Source organism: Mesitornis unicolor, unplaced genomic scaffold, assembly GCF_000695765.1.
Source record: "Mesitornis unicolor isolate BGI_N332 unplaced genomic scaffold, ASM69576v1 scaffold7768, whole genome shotgun sequence".
Lineage (NCBI taxonomy): Eukaryota > Metazoa > Chordata > Aves > Mesitornithiformes > Mesitornithidae > Mesitornis > Mesitornis unicolor.
Window position 1 is genome coordinate 18295 of NW_010201142.1, and position 20710 is coordinate 39004.

Genomic DNA, 20710 nt, shown 5'->3' on the forward strand with positions numbered 1-20710 from the left:
TCCCTCCCTTCTCCAGTACTGGTCAGCATTAGTGGTTGCATCTTATCTTTATGTACTTTGATTACAGTCTCCAGTATGCTACATGAGAGTTCCTACAGAAAAAGTTGCTTAGAAGATAATTGCTTTCCTGAAACAGCTACGAGGCACAAGTGAAAAGCCTGGGGTGCTGGTTCTTTACTGGTGTAAATTGTTACTGTAACATTCAAGCAAATAATAAAGTGACAATGATAGGACAAGAGGTAATGGGCACAAGCTGGAACACAGGAGGTTCCACTTAGATTTGAGAAGAAACTTCTTCTCAGTGAGGGTGACAGAGCACTGGAACAGGCTGCCCAGAGAGGTTGTGGAGTCTCCTTCTCTGGAGACATTCAAAACCCGCCTGGACGCCTTCCTGTGCAACCTCATCTAGGTGTTCCTGCTCCGGCAGGGGGATTGGACTAGATGATCTTTTGAGGTCCCTTCCAATCCCTAACGTTCTGTGATTCTGTGACATTTCTTGAGAGCTGAGACTCTGCCCCAAAAGTGTGCTCTGCTGTTCTAGTTGATGAAATAAAAATTAAAGCCTTAGTTTGTTTTTTAGGAAACTAGACTCTTAAGCTCTTAGAAGTCATGAAACAGGTTAGACCTATTAAACAGAGAAAGCTTTAAACACAGATTGTTAGAGACTGTAAGCAACTAAAAGCCTTTTTTCTTTAACTGTAGTATTTCCTTCTTAGTACTTGGTGATTATTCTGTAGCTGGAAAAAAATGCCAGACGACCTCCAAAAATTAAGTGCTCTGTGTTATAAAACAGCAGACCTTGTGATGCAAGACCCTTATTGCATACTATCACCAAGACTGGTTTTCTGAATCTTGTGCAGTCAGAAGTCCTTGTTACCATGCAAATCTTACATCATTCAATTAAGCTTATGCTCAACAGTGTAAAATCAATGGCACTACCGGGATATTAGGTCTCTGGTGTCATGTTTTTGTGAACAAATTAGTTATCACTTGTGGAATACTAACAACTTCTGTATGTTGTTCTAACATCACACACCATGTCCATATTCACTTTTGCTTATGAATGCCTTACTTATGAATGCCTTACAATTTTTTAAATTTTTGGCTGCATACTTATTTTGGAGAAGTGAAATGTTATCCTGAGAATGACAAGGCTTTTTTTTTCACTGACTTGTTTTGGTTTTTGCCGTTCTTCTTTAGGAAGCCCTGAGTGTAGCCAGACTGCAAGTTGAGATGGGGGCCCAGGTTCTTGACATCAATATGGATGACGGGATGCTGGATGGCCCTGCTGCGATGACCAGATTTTGTAACTTAATTTCTTCAGAACCTGATATTGCCAAGGTTGTAATTGAGTTACTCCAAAGCACAGTAAAGAACATTCTATTGAGTTGGAAGTTGCCTTTCAGAAAATTCTGATACTGATTTATTTAGTAAAGAGTTTAGGTGCTTAAATATGTGTCCCTCAAGAGGAAAAGGTACTGTAATAGGGAAAACCTTTGGGGGAAACAGAGGTTGTAACATTCTCTATCTGATTTCAGCTAAATATATGCCAGTTCTTTTCATTGGTTAGAAAAGCCAAATACAAGTTCCTTTTGCAGCCCTTATGAGGCATATTGTACACATTGGCAGTGCATAATGGCATTGCTTTCCACAAAACTTAAAATTGCTACGGATATAGGATGGGTTTAAAAGATACTTCTGCAAAGTGCATTATCTAAAAGCAAGGATCTAATTCAGAAACATAAGACAGTCATGGAGAAGTAGACATCTCTATAGGATATATGATGGAATTGCCATAGAAGCTCTTGAGTTAAATTTGCTCTGAGTTTTGCATTTAAAGCAAAGTCAATCTACAAATACCATCTGGAATTGTTTTCTTCACAAATGCTGGTTAATCTCTGGATGTTTACATCCAAATGGGCAAACAACTTGAATCTAGTTCATAACTTCTATGTATTCCCTTGCCTTACCTTTCTGTTATTTACAGGTGCCGTTATGCATTGACTCATCAAATTTTTCAGTGATTGAAGCGGGTTTGAAATGTTGCCAAGGGAAATGCATTGTAAACAGCATCAGTCTGAAGGAAGGAGAGGAAGACTTTTTGGAGAAAGCAAGGAAAATTAAGTTGTATGGAGCAGCTGTGGTTGTCATGGCTTTTGATGAAGTGGGGCAGGTGAGTGCCGCTCTAAAGGAGAGATATTTTTCTTCTAGAGTGCAACGCTTTCCTGTGCAAGACAAAGTTGTTTTGTTTCATTGACACAGGTAATTCAAAGAGGTCTGTATAGTCTTAGCAATAGTTTTGACCCTGATATGTAAGCATTTCTTAGGGTACTTACATATTTGAGAAAGCCAGATATTGCTCTAAGTGTAGCTGTGCTCCCTAGGAGCATGTCTCTTGCTATTCAGCTGTGCTGAACTTGTCCTTCCTTGATAAAAGATTTTTTTTCAGTTCAGAAACTGAATTTTGCATGAGAGCGGAATCTTTCTGAATTAATGTAGTTATGTAAAAAAAAATGTATTAAACTTTGCATAGGAACAAAATTGGTTTTAATTATTTGAGTCAAAACTCCAGGTACAGGTGTGGTGATACTTTTGATGCAAAATTCTTGTATATAATCGTCTTCTAATATTAGTAATGTTCAGATTCTGAATCTTGAGGCACTGGAACCATACGTGTTTTGGGGGGGTGGTATTTTTTGGGTTGTCTGTAAACAGTTTCACGTCAGAATTCTTTTTCTCCACTAGGCAACAGAAACAGAGACCAAGATTGCAATCTGTTCCAGAGCTTATCGCCTCCTTGTGGAAAAAGTGCACTTCAATCCAAATGATATAATATTCGACCCTAATATTTTGACCATAGGAACTGGAATGGAAGAACATAACCTGTATGCCATGAATTTTATCAATGCTACTAAAACTATAAAAGTGAGTTGTAAGCTTATTTTAACTTGAAGTATTTTGCTGAGGTTACTTAAAAACCCAAACCACTACAAAACAGAAGAACACCCCCATCCCCAAACAACAAAACACTGCTGCTAAATGATAATGCACTTCAGATTAACAGGAGGGACTATTCCTCTGAAGTGCAGCTGTTCCCCAGTATTGCTGTATTTCCAGTAGAACTTCAAATAGTTCTGTAAATGTATTTCAATCCATTAGGATATACTGCATTAATTAAATGAGGTAACAATCACATTCATGTTCTGGCTAAAAGGACCTCTTTGAAGGTACTTGAAAGCTGCCTTTAAAAATCAGTAATATTTCTTTTACTGTGGAAGGGATTTCTGCACTAATCTGACTTTTTACTTAGCCTAAATGTATGTAAGGAAGTACAGTAGTGAAACACATCACCTGAATACAGCCAAGGCAGCCACACTGTTCTTTTTCACAAGTCAACTTGAGTGGACTGGAGATGCTCTGTCAGTAGCAGTCTGGGGCTTTAGCGCCCTGCAGGGCTTCTGGAAGGGAGGGTGCACCCTTGAGGGGAGTTGCTCAGATACAGTCTGTTCCTGAGGCATGCAAGCAGGCAGGTGCACTGCTCCTGTTTCCAGAGGAGATCTGTGTGGGTAAAATCTGGAATGCTGCTCTGGAAGGACTGATACCTTCAGAGTAGCACCTGTGACTATGGAAACCACGATAGTTGCTTACATGTAACTAGCCTTGGTCTTGCCTTTTACTTGTATTTTTCTTTTACTACAGAGATATGAATTGCTTTTTATGAATTTGAGTAACTAGAAGGATCTGAAACAGAAGAGAGAGAGTGCATAGCCATTGCACCACAGCTCAGGAGCCAACTGTTTTGTGGACTGAATGGTTTGCCTTGGTTTCATTTTGGAAAGCACTTCTCTAAAAATCTGTGTGCAATTCCTATAGGAAACGCTGCCGGGAGCCAGGATAAGTGGAGGTCTTTCCAACCTGTCTTTCTCCTTTCGAGGAATGGATGCCATTCGAGAAGCAATGCATGGGGTGTTTCTATACCACGCGATTAAGGTATGATGTGCTTTTGGCTTCCACATGTTTGCACTTGGTAGATGTGCAGTGCTATGTCTGACAGCCCTGGCTGGGGAATTCTGTGGTTTTTTTCAGTATGGTATGGACATGGGAATTGTGAATGCTGGGAATCTGCCGGTGTATGATGATATCCACAAGGAATTGCTACAGCTGTGTGAGAATCTAATCTGGAACAAAGATCCTGATGCGACAGAGAAACTTTTACATTATGCTCAGGTAACTTCCGATTTTTAAGCTTTGAATAGTAGTTAGCTTAGCACTGGGGCTTTAACATCTCCCTGCTGATGATAGGTAGAACAGCCTATGAACCGGACCTGTCAATCTAACAGTGGGTATTAGAAGTTACTAATGATACTACAGGTGGTTCAGTTATTAATATAGAATAAAATGTGAACTGTGTGATAGATTGAGCCTTTCGAGTTTCATAGGTGCCTTGAAAGATCCTTCATATGCTGCAGGACACCAGTCTGCACAGGTGTGCATTTAAAAAAGAACAAACCACAAAACAATAAAGCAAAAAATCCAAACCAAACTCCCCCCTCCATACCAAAAAACCCTCACAAACAAAAAACCCAAACAAAAACCAGAAAAAGTCAACCCACAGCTGAAGCAAATCTTGGTGCTAGAGCTTAAGTGACAAGTAAATGCACTGTGGGAGACAAGGAGTAAACCTGTCTCTCTGGTGATATTGGTTTGCTTGGAGTATATGTAAAAGGTGAAGTAGTTGCTCATGATTTCTGACTATGTCATAGACCTCCAGTTCGTGTAATTCATGTCAAGCGTAAGGATCAGCTATTTAGTTTTTTTGAGATGCTGTAATGATGGTGGTGATAAAAGACAAAGATTACACTAGGTTTCTATCTTATCAGCCATAAGATGACTGCTGAAATACTGTTCTGAACAGAACATCTGGCAAAAAATCTCTCTGGGTTAGGTGGGTTTTAGATTTAAGCACACAAGGAGGTTTGCATGCCCGTTCTCTAGCTCCTGGAAGTATTATTTCTGTGCACAGATTCATTTGGTTTGTAGTTTGTCCTGTTGTGGTGTGTGCTTATTAGCCATGGAACAACGGTGACATGTTGAAAGTCAGTACAGGAAGACTCTCCCTATCCCTTGTGCTTAGGCTGTTTTAGATGGTGCTTTTAGTGTCTAAACAACTCATGTGGAGGGTTCTCATCTGTATAAGCAAAGTTTTACCATAAGGGTATTCAGAGTTGCATAAAGAGGAAGAAAAAAAAAGAAGGGGAATTAGGGATTATTTAAGCGGTGTTTCTGCAGGAGACAGTGTGAATTTAAATTGAAAAGTAGAAACGGAAGTGGCTGATGACTCCTCCTAGATCTGGAAGTTTGGGAAGCCATGGTTGGAGTCTCTGCTCTTATTCATGGTTGTAGTTTTATTGTAGGAGTCATTGGAAGCCACTAACTGCAAAAAAGACCTACACTCTTGATTCAAAAAGTCTTTAAAAGGTCTATTAAAATTTAACATAAAATATACAAATTTCAGGTTTTCACTAGAGGTAATCATCCTGATTTGGATTTCACCTTGGCTCTGGCCAAATGTGAGAGACCAATACATAGTCACTTACAACCAGTGTAAAGGATTATTACATAAGGTTTTAGAGTTGAAGGCATATTTCAAAATATTTATTCAGACTTTCCTCTGATGTAGTGGAATTGAAGGATTCGAAGTTCTTTTGTCTAAAGTTTTGGGTTTTTTCAACACAAAAGTGTATTCACTAGTCAGTAAGCGCATTTGTTCTTTTTATTTCCAATTACTGCAGTTTATTCTGCACAAAGAACATAGAATGTGCAGTCCCATTGCAAGTATCATGCCTCTAGTGCCAGTGAAGTTTCCTTCAGGTAATAGTGATGTGCCTTGCCAGTTGTTTGAATGCTAGACTTGTGCAGAAGAATGAGGAACTTAATTCTTCAGTCTTCATTTGAAGGTTGAGATTAACAAAAGCCCATTTTCCATAAAATGTATAGCTGCCGACATTCTGAAACTGAAACTTTGTCTCATTTATGGTGATAAGACTTGTGCAAGGCAGGTTTTTTCATCCTCAGCATGCAGTACAATCATCCTGTTTTTGAAGGTTTGCATGTAGAGCTTGCTACTGAGATCCCTAAGCGCACACCCTACAGCTTCGTGGGTTGTTTTTTGGTTGGAATGGTTCCCTTGCTAAAGTGTCTGGCCAGAGACTGAGGAGTGCTTCACACCTTGTCAGTGAATAGCAGAAGGGTTGAGGTGGGAAGGGACCTCTTGGAGATCGTCTAGTACAACTCCCCCTGCTCGGAGCAGTGTCAGCAAGAGCAGGTCGAGCAGGGCTGTGTCCAGTTGCATTTTTAATATAAGTAACGACAGAGCCTCCACAACCTCTCCAGGCAACATTTTCCTCCTCCGTTCGTTCCCTTTGTACAAATTAGACCTAAGAGTGGAATAAAGTTTGACAATGAGAAGCTGTGAAGTTAGCTAACGTTTGTATAAACATGAATAAAAACCTGTTCTGGTTTCTGTTCTCATGAATGCCATCTTGTTTCATGACTTTTCTCACGAGGGAGATCTTGTTTCCATTGCTTTCCCCATGGCTCTATCTTTAAAAAGTTGCTGATGAGCACTCGAAAGTATAGGAGGTTCGTAACGACCAGAAGATGTCAGATTATGCGGAATAACCAAGGGAAGAAAAGAAATTACTTGCCTGAAGCGTGGTGGTTGAATTAATGGGTAGCATGCTCTTTCCTGAGCCTTCCTGGGGTGGATGCTTACAAACTTTCTTGTGTCATGACACCCTTTTGAACTTTGTGTTTCTCGCAAAGGGGATCGTGAGTGTGAAGCAACGAGAACGTGCAAGGCTTGGAATGGTCTGTGTGCAGGAGAAACAGCAGTTCTGTAGGCTGCCTGATTGAAAACACTTCTGTGATACAGAGTAACGTAACCTGTTCCAGCAGAGGCTGAATTGGTGCCAAATTAATTAGAATTTTGAAAATAATTCTAGTATGAGGGCCAGGAATCAATTTAAGTTATATTCGCAGAAGTAAATCCCTTAGGATTTCATCGTTTTTAGAGTGTGAAAATTATTAAACTGTTCCCTTTTTTATTCTTTCTTTCTTTTTTTTCCCTCTCTTTTTTCTTTCCTTTTTTCTTGTTTTGTTACGTCTTCACTGAGGTCTATGCTCTTCAGCATGTAGGCTCCCTAAGTGTCTGTAGTACATCACAGGTGTTTGCAATATTATTTGCTTGTACATAAAAACCTCTTTTGAATATTCTAAAATTATTTTATGGATAGTTCTTGAAATTATCCTCACTTTTCTGAAAGTAAAATCCATAGTTGTACTTTGTATGTTTGCAAGCTTCTATGGTTGTCTTTCCTCTTCAGAATCATGCCCAGGGAGGAAGAAAAGTTGTCCAGACTGATGAGTGGCGGAAAAGCTCTGTGGAGGAAAGGCTGGAATATTCTCTCATAAAGGTGAATCTCTGCAGAAAATTGTCCTATCCGTCGGGTCTCAGAGACTTGTTCTCAGCCGCTATTCTTTTAAAAGCTGTTAATTAATGATAGATTTAATGAATATATTTAATTAACTTTGATAACAGAGAAAATTGTGGTGTCTTTAAACTTCACAAGGTGAAGTCTTTGACTTCCGCTGGTATTGGTGGTAACGTAGTGCTTTGTACTTTCTAACATACTGCTTTTACTTTCTGGGAGGTTTTTTAGTCCTTTAACAGCACTATGCTGAGTGGCATTTGTGCTGAGGAAGCGATCTTTGAATGTTTGGTTTTCCTTATGGAAAACATTTTTACATGGTTAAGAAAAACAAACCAACCTGTTAATACTAGGGACTCTTGCTTTGAATAACTTTATGCGGAAGAACTGCAGTGCTCTATTTTCTAAGAAAACCTATTTTAAATATGCATTTGAAGTATTCTTAAAGACTAGCAGTGTTTAAAATACCTGTTTGTACTTTCATTGTGATTTTTTTCAAGGGAGAAGGCAACTAAATAAAAGTGGTATTACTAGCAAGATAAAAGCTGCTCATTTTTTCCCCCAGGGCATTGAGAAGTATGTCACGGCAGATACAGAAGAAGCAAGGTTAAATCAGGAAAAGTACCCTAGACCTCTAAATGTAATTGAAGGGCCTTTGATGAATGGCATGAAAATCGTTGGTGATCTTTTTGGTGCTGGAAAGATGTTTCTGCCTCAGGTAATGAGAAAATTGTTTCACATATTTTCCTATTTTGCAAGAACTAAGACCATTTTGTGAAAACATTGTAAGCTGTAGCCAAAACATTCTATACTGGCTGTTTTTTCAGATATAGCACGTGGATTAGGAAAATTCAGATACTGCTAAAGAGCAGCTCTGTTCTTTCTTTACTTTAGAACTTGACTTTATGTAGTTGTTGGTTTCCTTTCTTCCTGAGTGTTTTTGCTTTACTTGAAACACAGTTTTAAGTCTGATCCCATGAAAAAGAGCAAGAGAGAAAAAAGATCCAAATAAAAATTGCCATGTTTAGCACCTTCCCAGTCTGGGCTTGTCTGTAGCATCCAGTTCTGTTGCGCATGGTCTGGGAGGCTGCACCATGAAAGGGTCAAGTCTCGGCCCTCAGTCGAGCCAGCAGCCTGCTTCCACAGAATGCTCTGCAGAGCTGGAATCAGGGTTTGCAAATCAAGTTTTGTTTATTGTTTGAATGAGTACAAAAGAAAGCGATGAGAAATTTGAGCCTATTCCCATACCTGATCTTTATTATTTGTTTTGCCCCCTCTGTTTACCTATGCAGGTGATAAAGTCTGCTCGAGTGATGAAGAAAGCAGTTGGGCACCTTATTCCCTATATGGAAAAAGAAAGAGAGGAAAGGAGAGCCAAATGCGGCAGCGTAGAGGAAGAGGCAAGACACAGTCCTTTGTGTTGTGACTCTTGCATAGCATGCCTAAGCTGTTGTCACTGGTTTCCTGAAGGATGCCATAAGCCCTTTATACCGGTGTTACTTATTTCTTGTATTTTTGTAGGCACTTCATTCAAGTGCTACTTATTTATGGTACTTTATGACAAATTTTGCTGTTTGCTTCTACTGCTTCTGCCCTCAGTGAACTATGAAACTTCCTTTTGCATGTTCAGAGCCTGTTACTGTGTTTTTCATTCAGCTCATCCCTTCCCTCCCCACTAGCCCTGTCCACTGTCCCAGCTATAAACAAACCAAATTCTTCCCTCATTTTTCTTCCTAGTTGTGACTTCAAGACCTCTTGGCATGATAAAACAGTGTGCTCATTTAATTTGCAGCCATGACCAAGTTACAGGGGACAAGTGTTTATGAAAACAGGGTCTGTATATAGTTATCATTTCATATATGTTTTTCTGCCAGTTTCTGGAGTCTGCTTTTTATGTAATATATAAGAAATATATTTAATTGAAAATATCCAGTGATTTTCAGATCCTTGTGGGCCTTTCCTTGATAGTATTTTCTGTTTCACAGTCATCAGTAGGTGATGCCTGAGAAGAGTTTCATCAACTACCTGTGCATATACTTGAAGTAATTTCTCCCAAATTTGGTTAATGGAGTATGTGACAGGAGCATTGAAAAATGATGACATAGGATGGCCCTTGTTTCTCCATACTGACAAGATTCTATTCAGTAGAAAAGAGAGTTGAGATGAATTGGACAAAATCCCCTTTTAAATATTTATGTCTTCTGTTTCCTACAGTATTTATAAGATGCTTACAGTTTTGGTCATTATATTTTTTTTTCTTCTCTTGTCTTTAACTGACTCATTTAGGTTTGATGTTTACATTTACTTTTCTGTAGTCCTGTGGAACCTTACCTTGTCTTCATAAGGTCTCAGAGACAATAGCTATTATCAGAAGCTGGTATTTAACACACAAAAAAAAGAGTAGCAGAATTTCTTTAAACTGTAATATTTGTGTATTTCTTTTGGTTTCCCTTCTATGGATTTTTGAATAGTTCCTAATTTTTCCCTTGAAATCATCTTACTCTATATCGTTCCATTTGCTGGGATCTGTTGTGTGATTGTCCAACATAAATTTAATGCATACAGCAAATAACTTAGAAAGAAAAATGACCTGATAGTCAAACCTGACGTAATGGACGAAGAAGAATGCCTAGTCTCTTTTCCCAAAGATGCGAAGGTGTCTCCTCTCCAGTATTTCAAGTGGATCTGTTCTCTGGCTGTCATGAGTCACCTTTTTATGTGTCATCTCTCCTGCTCATGCTGTTCTTTTTTATTTTAATTCAGATGACAGTGCCGCAATTTGGCACCTTCTGGTTTGTTCTGATGTTATTTGAAGTCCGTGAAAATCATTACTGCGTTGCTTCCAGGAGCATCGGATTAGGATCTACTGTGAACCCTCTAGCACTTAATTCTCTGTCTATAAAGAAGTGAAGTTGAATTTGAGAGGTTCTTAAAAAGTATGGCAAGCACTGTGAGGAGACTGTGAGATATTCTGTGTGGGTGAGGAGAGCAGGATGGAAAAAGTAGGGCTTCTGTCCTTCTGCTTCCTCTGCCTTCAGCTGGGCAAGGGATGTAGTGCCTTCCTCTTCAAAAAGACGTTGCTACTTTATATAGAATTGATGAGAGAGGAAAAAGCAGCTGCAGCTATCTCCAAAGTTAGATGTTGACTTGAAGGAAAGTGATTTGCAGACTCTGGTATCTGATCCGTCTGACGTGACCCAGGCTACTGTAACCTCCAGGGCAGTTTTTGTCACAGACTGCCAGGAAACGCAAAGCGTTGATATTTGCATTTGAGGATAAGTAGCTGTGGCTGTGGGTCTCTGTCAAGATTAAAAAAAAACAACAAACCCTTTGGATGTGTGCCCAGAACTTGAGGACCTCCTTGCTTGAGACAATTGAAATCACAGTGTGCCTTAAATAGGGTTTCTTTAAAACAACATGTGCTCTGGCCCACGTTGTTTGCGGTCCAGCACAGATTTTCCTTCTCATGTACAAATTAAGTATTTTTTTCATCTTGGATATCAATCACTAGTTAAATCATCAGTAGTTATTGGGTATATGTGTAGAGCAGCACTTTCTGTTCTTCCCCCAGTCCTTGATTAATCTCTTTCCCCAGTTTTCTTTTATGTTCCAGCAGTATATTGTCAGCTGCAAATTTTTTTACTGATGTACTGAGATGACTGACTTACAGACAGAATCACAGAATCACAGAACGTTAGGGATTGGAAGGGACCTCAAAAGATCATCTAGTCCAATCCCCCAGACCTCCATTTTGCCTTCTCTGTTCCCCAGTCTTCTGTAAAACAGGAACACTGGGGAGACTATAGAGTTTAGTAAACAGCAGCATTGGTGGGGATCCAGGGATTTTATTCAACAATTATGTTAGGACCATGGGAAGTGCTAGTGTAATATAGAAAGTTTTTTTTTCCTCAAGAAAATTGCAACTGCAGAAGGCAATGAAGATGCATGAAGAGAGAGTTGGTACTGTCCAGAAATACAACATGCTTCATAGAAGGATCTAATTCTCCAGTGCTACCATCTGCAAAGGAGATGAGATAGTGGCCAGAAAAATATTTTGCAGTTTCACATAGAATATGTTTAGGTTTCCACTTCATTTAAATTCTGTGTGATTCAAGTAGTCTGTTAGAGGCATCTGATCCTGCATCAACTCAGACGTGGCACTGTGATAGCCTGGAGCTGCTCCAGGTGCCAACACTTGATTTTACAGCTAAAAATGCATTTCAGGGGCCTAGGTCTGGCAGGGAATCACTGTGGGGAGTTCTGCTGCTGCCATGCTGGTCTGAGCCCTTTGTCAGGGCTGGATGCTGTGTAGCCTAGGACCAGTCTGTGACAGTGCAGCTTCCCTTCTTTAGGAGAACCTTTTTCCAGGCTGTTTCTTCAGCTTGGGTAGTTGGAAGTAGCCTGATCACTGCACTGAAATGTGTCCCTTGCTATTCACGTTGCATTAAAAATTAGTCTTCTCTGCTTTTGCTCATTCCTCACATTCTTGTCAGTGTTGCATTGAAAAATCATTCTTGATGCACAAACAGGCATGTGATTATGAGTGTTCGTACCCTTTTGTTCTAAACATTTAATCTATTTAAATTCTTTATTGGTGAGGTTTATATTTGAAGCAGAGGTACATTAGGAGTTTAGTTATTGCACTGCACAAAATGCCACCTAGATCTGAATTTTTTTTATTGGCTATTTTGTTTTTTTTAAAACACAGATATTTGAATAACATGCACGCAATTTGCAAGAATAATTCTTGCACAATTTTTTGTTACCTGGATCTTTTAAAATGATTTCCAGTATTGACTATATTACCTCTACTATGCTTTGCATTTGCTTGTACTATAGGAGTCTCAGTCATGGATTGCACTGTTGACGGATCTGTGCAAACATACTGAGCTTCTGATTAATTTAACATCATTCTGATAACTTGTGTTATTTGTTCAACCTTCAGGATCCTTACAACGGTACAATAGTACTAGCAACTGTGAAAGGAGATGTGCACGATATTGGCAAGAACATTGTGGGAGTCGTTCTGGGCTGCAACAACTTCAGGTAAACAGGCTAAGGTGAGGTAGCTGGGAACACAGCTGTATAAGGCTGCCTTATTGGGCTAGCTGCAGCTGTGGTGATAGCAGAAGTGAGCTTTTGTAGGGGACTGTTCTCTGTTCCCCAGATGGCGACTGGAAATGCAGATTATACCAGCTATTACGATGGGGAGGCAAGAGAGAGTATAGCCTCCTACTTTAATAGGCTTTTTTTTCCCCAATAAATTGGCATCTGAGGTGAAATCAGTTTAACAACAACTGAAACATAGATGAGAGCATCAACTTTTGTATTTGTTTTATGTAAGGTAAATATAATAAGTATGCTGTCTCCAATGTGTAAGTATGTCTGAAGAAATCAGATACAGCAATTGTAGTAGGTAAGACTACATGTGGGTTCTGTGATGGGGAAAAAGGGAGTCTTGCAAGATTTGAATGAGCCTTTTAATGTTTTTCAAGCTATTTGTTCACTGTGAGGTTTTAAAAACTTGCTGGGGCATGTTTTTGTTAAATAAAAGATGAGATTCTTACCCTGTTTCTGAGCTTCGAAAGACAGAACTTCATTAAAAGGCAGCTCTTCCAAGGGCTGTGGACACGCAGGAGGGTTGGCAATGAGTGGTCACATTTTCTGTAAGAGCCCTTGGTCGAGTGTCTGTCAGATGTTGCACAAAGCTGAACCTGCATGGGAGCTCAGCCTCACCATTCATTCCTTGAGTTTTGTTTTTGACTGAGGGCAGTAATTTGCTCTATCTAGAAAGAGCCAAAATTTTCTCTTTATTTTAAAACACAAAGGATTGAAGCCAGTAGCAGTGCTGTGTATATGCAGTGTGTTCCATTTCATTATCCCTTGAAAATTCTGTCCGTTGGTTTTAGGCTTTATTTAGACTTACTGAACTGAAGCTGTCGTGTTTTCTGTCATCATGAGTGAGAGTGAGGGTGAATGAAGCTAGCAGACTGGAGTGGCTTACTTGGAAAAATTAAAAACCTTGGCAATGGCTAGGGTTAAGAGGAATAAAATGCTAGAAGAGGAAGTGCAGCATCTCATTTCATAAAATGTATGCTTTTATAAGACAAAAAAACCTTTGATGTGAATCCTCTTATGTTCCTGACATAAGATATGAAGTTGACAAAACCTTTTCGTGTTGTCCAAGTAACTCCAGAAGTGTTGGTTAGCCCTGGTAGGCAGCTAAGCACCACGCAGCCATTAGCTCCCTTCCACCCCCTGCCCGGTTGTGTCTGCTCCCCACCTCTTGTGCACCCCTAGTCTGTTCCCTGGGGAGTCAGAGAGGACCAGAGAAGACCTTGATGCTGGACAAACACTGCTCCGCAGTAGTTACAACATCAATGCGTTACCAGCATTGTTCGGGTCACAAATCTAAAACATGGCACCATAGCAGCTGCTGTGAAGAAAATTAACTCCATCTCAGCCAGACTCAGTACAACTACAAAAAAAGTAAAAAAAAAACACCAACAAAACCAAACAAAAAACAAAAACATAAAAAAACCAACAAAAAACCACAACAAAAAAGCCTCTTGCAGTAGATAAAATTCAAGTATGTCATCTGGAACTCTGAAGTATTGAAAATCTGGCTGCACCTGGAGGTATTTCTTATTTTAAAATTCCCAACAGAGGTCTTAAGAGAAACAAACAAAAATCTCAATTCTAACTTCAGTTTTAGGTCAGTCATTTACAGTAAGAGCAATGTATTTGCCCTTTAGCAGACATTTAACCTGGTTTTTAAAGAATCTTGTGTCATCTCGCTTCTTTTCACAGAGTTATTGATTTAGGAGTCATGACTCCATGTGATAAGATATTGAGAGCTGCTCTTGAGAACAAAGCAGGTATAGATTTCATTGGTATTCCTGAATTGTTTGATTTTAAACCCCACTAGCATTTTTTATTGCAACTCATTGCATTCCTGTGCTGTCTATAATTTGATCAGACTATCTTCAGATAAATCAGAACTTTTACGGTAGTAATTATTTAGTACTTGGCACGTCCATGAAGCTTAGCCCAAGGAACTGAAATCCTGTATCAAAAGGACAACTCCAAGCGAGATATTTTAATATTTGTTTTACAGATGGATAAATGGAGACTTAGAAAGGTTAAATAACTTTGTGCTGGGTCTTAAATCAGTGAAAGAACTTGGCATTCAACCTGCCAAATCCCTGAGTGTGAATTCAGGAGTGAATTATTCTAATAAATAATGAGCTTTCTGTAACAAGTTACAGTTGCTTTGAAACAGTCTGATGCACCTTTGAAAAGATGAATTGGGTGGAACACAGGTGATGAAGTTTGAAAGCGTTTGTTGTTTCTAAGAGCAGAGCTTATAATTATTTTTTCTGATTTCCTTCCTCAGAGCCAAACTTCTGAGGTTTGAAGCTTGCTAATCAGAAGTACTGTATATTTATTGCTGAAACTAGAGCAGTAGGTGTTCAGCAGCTGTGAAGACGGTTTGAGAAATAAACTGAGGATTTGGAATCACTTTCATTCTTGGAAAGCTTTCACTTTCTAATTAGGTCAAACCTTGCTTCTAGAGTAGCAGCTACCCTGTTTTTTATCTCACTGTTTTCTATCTGAGATATTAAGCTATCTGATGTATGAAATAAATGCTTTCTCTAATAATTTCTGTGTCTTTCTGGAGCGGATTTACTAAACTTTTTGTGTATGTGTGTTTGTGAATTTGCAATAGATATAATTGGCCTCTCTGGTCTCATCACCCCTTCTTTGGATGAAATGATTTTTGTCGCCAAGGAAATGGAGAGATTGGCAATAAAGATTCCTTTGCTGATTGGAGGAGCAACTACTTCTAAGTAAGATATCTTGGTTGGGAAGATGGGGAATGTGTACGAAAATAGTGTTAACCAGGGAAAAAGAATATTTATAGCCATTTCTCTCTCCCTTTTCCTCACTTTACCCCAACACACGTATTGGTATGTATATACTTAAGACTGAATGTTATTTCTTGTATCAAAAGTCCTAGAATATAGAGGTAAAATGTAATTGGGACACAACAAATAATGGACATCTTAAGCATTTCATTTTTGTGAGTGTTACGTATTTGCAAGTGTATATTGTATGTAGAAGTATTTCCTTCCAAAAAATTCACGCACAGATGCATATAGATACAGGTCTGTTCATGTGGGAGGTTGAGTGATCTGTTTCGATTCACCAGAGCATTCTGAAAATGCCAGATTTTGAGACTAGCAATAGCCATGTTGACATCAGGACCTTTTGAGGAAGTTAATGGATCTTCCTGGATCACAGCTCAGCACTGGGCTGGGGGGGGTTGAGCCCCCAGTCCTGCTTCCAGCGGGCTAATGGGGATAAAGTCTAGCTGCTGGCCTTGAAGTAGTTACCACTTTGCTTTTGATAGACTGAGCTTCTCTGTTGAGATCTTGTTCTGTCAGCTTCACTCAAATGAAATAATACAGCTGCTATGATGTCCTGAAGACCGATGTTGACAGCTCACTGACACCACCGGCTATTACCATTGTCACAAATGTGTTTTAGGCATGTAACGGCCTTGGGTCATGCCTTTCTAACTGGTTTATGGACAGTAAGCTTCAGTAGGTGACAGCTCAGAGGTAATTTCTTGCATAACTAGAAGCTGTTGGCAGCATTGCTCTCTATCAGAGCGGCACATGTTGCAGCACAACTATCAGCTCAATGTATTCTGTGTTTTTTGCCTTAGCAAATTGTCCCATCATTTGACAGACAGTGAAAAGTACAATCACGGCCATCTTTACTGGTCCTGTAGCTATAATGCAGGGTTAAATGTATCCTTTTTTCTCCTTCTCTGTTCGAGTCTCGTTTTCTATGGCTTTGATACTGAGAACAAACATGGGGGTATTTTACTTTAAAAAAGAAAGGGGGAGGGGTAAGGCTTTACTGTAAGTGGTGATCTTCAGATCTTTGTATTGTTTGTGCAGAGGGTATTGTGGCCTAGTAATTGATGTCAAATAACTGGCATCAAATGATATTGTAGAACTTATTCACAGAGATTATTGTAGCCAGCAGCAAGGCAACACTAGTTTTACCCTTGCATGTGGAAATGATTGAAGAATATATGTATGATTTTTTTAATAAATAATTTTATTTGTATGAACTGCATATAAACGTACACTTAAGCATATGCCTAGACACATACAGTTTCTATAAAATGTAAGTCAAGTAAAGGTATTCTTTATGAAGACTGAATTTATAACATATATTTAATTTTACTTCTGCAGTCTTTAGTTTAACATGTGTATGTATCGGGGTGCTCATGAAGGATCATCTGCACTTTTTCTCTGTGATAAGTAGATGTTGGTATCTGGAATGAAGAGACCATAAGAGCTTGGAAAGGTGGAAAGTGAGGTTAGTTTGAAGGAGAGAGAGGCTGGATTTTGCCTACCAAATCTACATAATAGTTTCTTCAGAACTTACATAACGATGATGTTTGCATTCTTACTGTACAGCTTTGGTAAATTCAAATGCTGACAAATAATGGTGACAGTTCTGTTGTGGTAATGTTTATTTTTTTAAAAATACAAAAATTAGTATGGACGAGTTGATACAGTGCCACTGTAGGACTATGCCCTGTTTCCTTTGTTTCTATCAAAATAGAAGATACAATATATTTTTTAATTAAAAAAAAAGAGCTGCCAAGATCAAAAGTGCATCGCCTAGAAGCAAATTAAGAAGATCCTGGAGAGTTGGTTACACAGCTGTGCTGCACAGTCATCAGAAACCTCCATGTCCAAGTGCTTTAAATATTTGGCAGAACCTGAAGAAAAAGGAGATCCTGTCTTTGCTGTGGAAGATCACTTCCTGGGTTCTGGTTTAAATTAATTCAACAAATGCTGTTTGACCTTAGCATTAAAGAAAGCAAACAGCTTTGGCCTCCAAGGTCTGGGCTCCTGCTCTTGCTGGTGCAGTTCGCCAGGGCTCGGCAGCAGAGGCAGGCAGCTGCACTTCACGGGGTAGCTTAGACCTCAGTTCAGGACTCCAGACTTTAATTTGATCCGCAAAGGACTCTAATATAGGAGTGATTCTTTGTATGCTGAAGTATTTCCATGAGGACTGGATCTGAGTAAATGCTAAATAATTGGATGAATTGGGAGGTATGTATGTGAATGACTTGACTGACCAAGCAGGTGCAAGTTTGTAATATTTATTGACCACTGGCAGAATTTCTTCAGGTGAGTAGAGAGCTTGTGCCTCCGGCTTTGGAGCATCATAGAAATGGAATAATCATCTCTGAAATATGTTAATGCTAATGTGGGAGGGGAAAATATAAGATGAGCAAGAAAGATTAAGAAAAAACTGTTATTATTGGGCTTAGTTTGGAACATTCTCACTGAAACTTTCTAAGACTCAGACTAATGAGCTGCTGATTTTCAGTCAGCTGGTAAGAGTGAGGGAATGTAAGTTGGCACATCATTTATGAAGCATTCTGATACTCTGAAGAAAAGTATTTGTGTACCTGTTATTAAAATCTTTGTTTAATCATCCATGCGTAGCAGATGGATGAATTGCTTTCTTCTTTTGAAGTTCTGGTCTATGCATTAAGTCAGGATTTATTTTGCTGGGGGTTTTGTCTGTTGTGTTTTGGTTTTGGTTTTTTTTTTTCAGTTGTGAAATGCTCACTCTTTTTCTTTTTCATTTAAGAACACACACAGCTGTTAAAATTGCCCCACGATATAGTGCTCCTGTAATTCATGTCCTGGATGCATCCAAGAGTGTTGTGGTTGTAAGTTCTAAATTATAGTTTCTCATCCATGCAAAAATATGTGCCCTGTTTTTCTGTTGTACCTCTCATCCTTTCCTCCAAGGCTTAATGTTGTAGTAGAAGGTTGAAGAGGTACGACAGATACCAGTTTCTAAACTACTATTGATTCAGTTATTTTTTGCTGCCACGTGGTTATGACATCTGACTTGACATGTCAATTATTGTCACTGGATATCTTTATTTAAATGCCCATTTCTCTAGTGAGGCTGACATGATTCACTCTTGAGTCCTTGACTGTAGTTTTTGAGATGTTCTACAGTGAAGAGTTGATGGGGATAGATGTGATCTGCTATTCTCTCTATTTTGGATATATTTCAGATATGTTAGGGATATGGCAACATTAGTACTATAACTGGAAAGAAGTAGGCCAATTTGTGTGAGTTTCTACAACTATTCAGTCTCTCAAGTCTTGGAGTCTCGGGTCTTGCCAGAGCCAGACTTGGCTTTGCTAATATTACCTGTGTGGTGGGGCAGTGCTCTCAGTAATAATCATGTTCTTAAATATGTGTTGAACCTAGCTTGTGAATTAGTGGTAAAGCTTAGTGTAGCGTTGTCAAGTGGCATTGAAAACAAGTCTGAAAGACAGATAACATAGTCTGAAGTTCATACTCTGTCCTTACTACGGTATGTACTCAGTGCTTTCTCTTTACTTTTTTCCAGTGCTCCCAGCTCTTAGATGAAAGTGTAAAGGATGATTTTTTTGAAGAAATAGTAGAGGAATATGAAGAAATTAGACAAGAACACTACGAGTCTCTCAAGGTACACCTGTAATTGCTTTAGCTTCTTTTCTTGTTTGAAGCGGATGGTGCTTGCCTCATTACTAGCTCTGGTTCAGCTCCTTATGAAGACCTTCAGGTATATTTGTACTGATTTAAAACATTGAGTAGAATTGGTGGAAAACTTCCAGAAGTGTTTATGAAATCAAATTTTCTAACTAGGACAGTTCTGCAGGAGTTCTTAACACATGCTTGGGAAATGCTTGATTGTCCTCAGTGGGCAATCAGTGGTGTTAAGGACACCTCCATGGAGCTGGAGATCACATCAAGTTAACCACCCTACAGGAGACCAGCGCTCTCCTGGAGCGGTAGCTGGAAACAGAGAGCTCCAGCAGAGTCACTGAAATGGTACTGGTTGCTCTTGCAGGCACACTGTTGAATATTTTACATCACCATGCTTTCCTGACATGTTCATATTGTTTAGGTTGGAGATCTGAGAGGTTTCAAAGTTGAGAGCTGAAGCTGTCATTTTAGGAAAGGGAAGAGGAGGAGGCAATGACATGTGGAGATGGTCTGTGCAAATTAACAATGGGAAACAAATGACACACAACTCCTCTGAGGCTGTCTCAGTAAATCAACACAGAAGCAAGCTGGAAGTCATCTGGCTTTTACCTGGTCTCTTGATAAAGAAAGATAAAGCTTGAGGCCTCCTGATGAGGACATTTGGCTTGACCAAGTTTAAGACTGCGCAGGGAACCAGTCCACTAAGCCGAGATCAGCAAGTGTAGCACTGCTCTAAGCAGAGGCCTGCAGGGGATTCATGTGCCTTACTGAAGATGGTGTAAATTTCCTGTGCCTTTCAGAAAAGCCAGTAATTTGCCCTGAGGCAGTCACTGGTCAATCAATGTGGTGCTGTCACTGCAATCCAGCCAGTAAGAGAATATCTTGCTGTACCTGTATTTCCATGTCATTTGAAGTAATAAAGGAACTGCACATGTAGAACAAAGGAACGAGAAATCTTGTAGCCTGCTTTCATTAGAAGTCTACAGGGAAACATATTGGCAAGGTTGTGGTATAATCTTACCTTACACTTGTGAACTGGGAGTTGTTGGAACTGAAATTGTCTGTTACCAGATTTGTCCCAAAGACCATTTTGAGTGGAAGTCTACCACCAAGTCAACAGTTAAGAGTTTATCTGTCTGAAAGATGGCTGGCTTTGGGAAATTAACCTTTATGTTCATACAGGAAAGAAGATACTTGTCTCTACAGCAAGCTAGAAGAAAAGGTTTCCACCATGACTGGATATCAGGCCATAAACCAGGTCAGTTTAAATTTTGTTGTTTGTAGTTGCTGTGCCCTTCATTTATTTTATGTATATATTTTATTTATATTTTCAATCAGATTATGCATCATTAAACTTCATGCTGTAGTAGTGTAACCATTTGAGTGAATTGGTGTCTGAGCAGAGAGATTTTTTTTTTTGGCATAAATTTGACCATTCTGTTTCTGCTTTATATTTTTCATAGTACATTTAAAAAATTAATAGTTAATTAAAAAATTGGAAAAAAAAAATCCTAAACCAATGCAGTACCCATAACACCATGTAATCAAAGATGAGTCTAATGCCTGCTTTGCAAAATAACGTCAGACTGGCTCATTATAATGCGAAGCTTTGTGTGTTAGGGAACACACAT

At 39.2% G+C, this 20710-nt stretch overlaps 1 protein-coding gene across 1 annotated transcript in view; it reads left to right on the top strand.

Moving 5' to 3' along the window:
* Positions 1-20710, top strand: part of MTR (5-methyltetrahydrofolate-homocysteine methyltransferase) — a 39464-nt gene that overhangs the window by 11748 nt on the left and 7006 nt on the right. The window contains exons 13-26 of the mRNA XM_010189977.1: positions 1201-1341; positions 1988-2173; positions 2746-2925; positions 3874-3990; positions 4087-4227; positions 7386-7475; positions 8056-8208; positions 8783-8890; positions 12436-12536; positions 14301-14368; positions 15220-15340; positions 18180-18261; positions 18961-19059; positions 20262-20337. Coding sequence (XP_010188279.1) covers positions 1201-1341; positions 1988-2173; positions 2746-2925; positions 3874-3990; positions 4087-4227; positions 7386-7475; positions 8056-8208; positions 8783-8890; positions 12436-12536; positions 14301-14368; positions 15220-15340; positions 18180-18261; positions 18961-19059; positions 20262-20337 — 1663 coding nt within the window. The remainder of the gene's footprint in view (positions 1-1200; positions 1342-1987; positions 2174-2745; positions 2926-3873; positions 3991-4086; positions 4228-7385; positions 7476-8055; positions 8209-8782; positions 8891-12435; positions 12537-14300; positions 14369-15219; positions 15341-18179; positions 18262-18960; positions 19060-20261; positions 20338-20710) is intronic.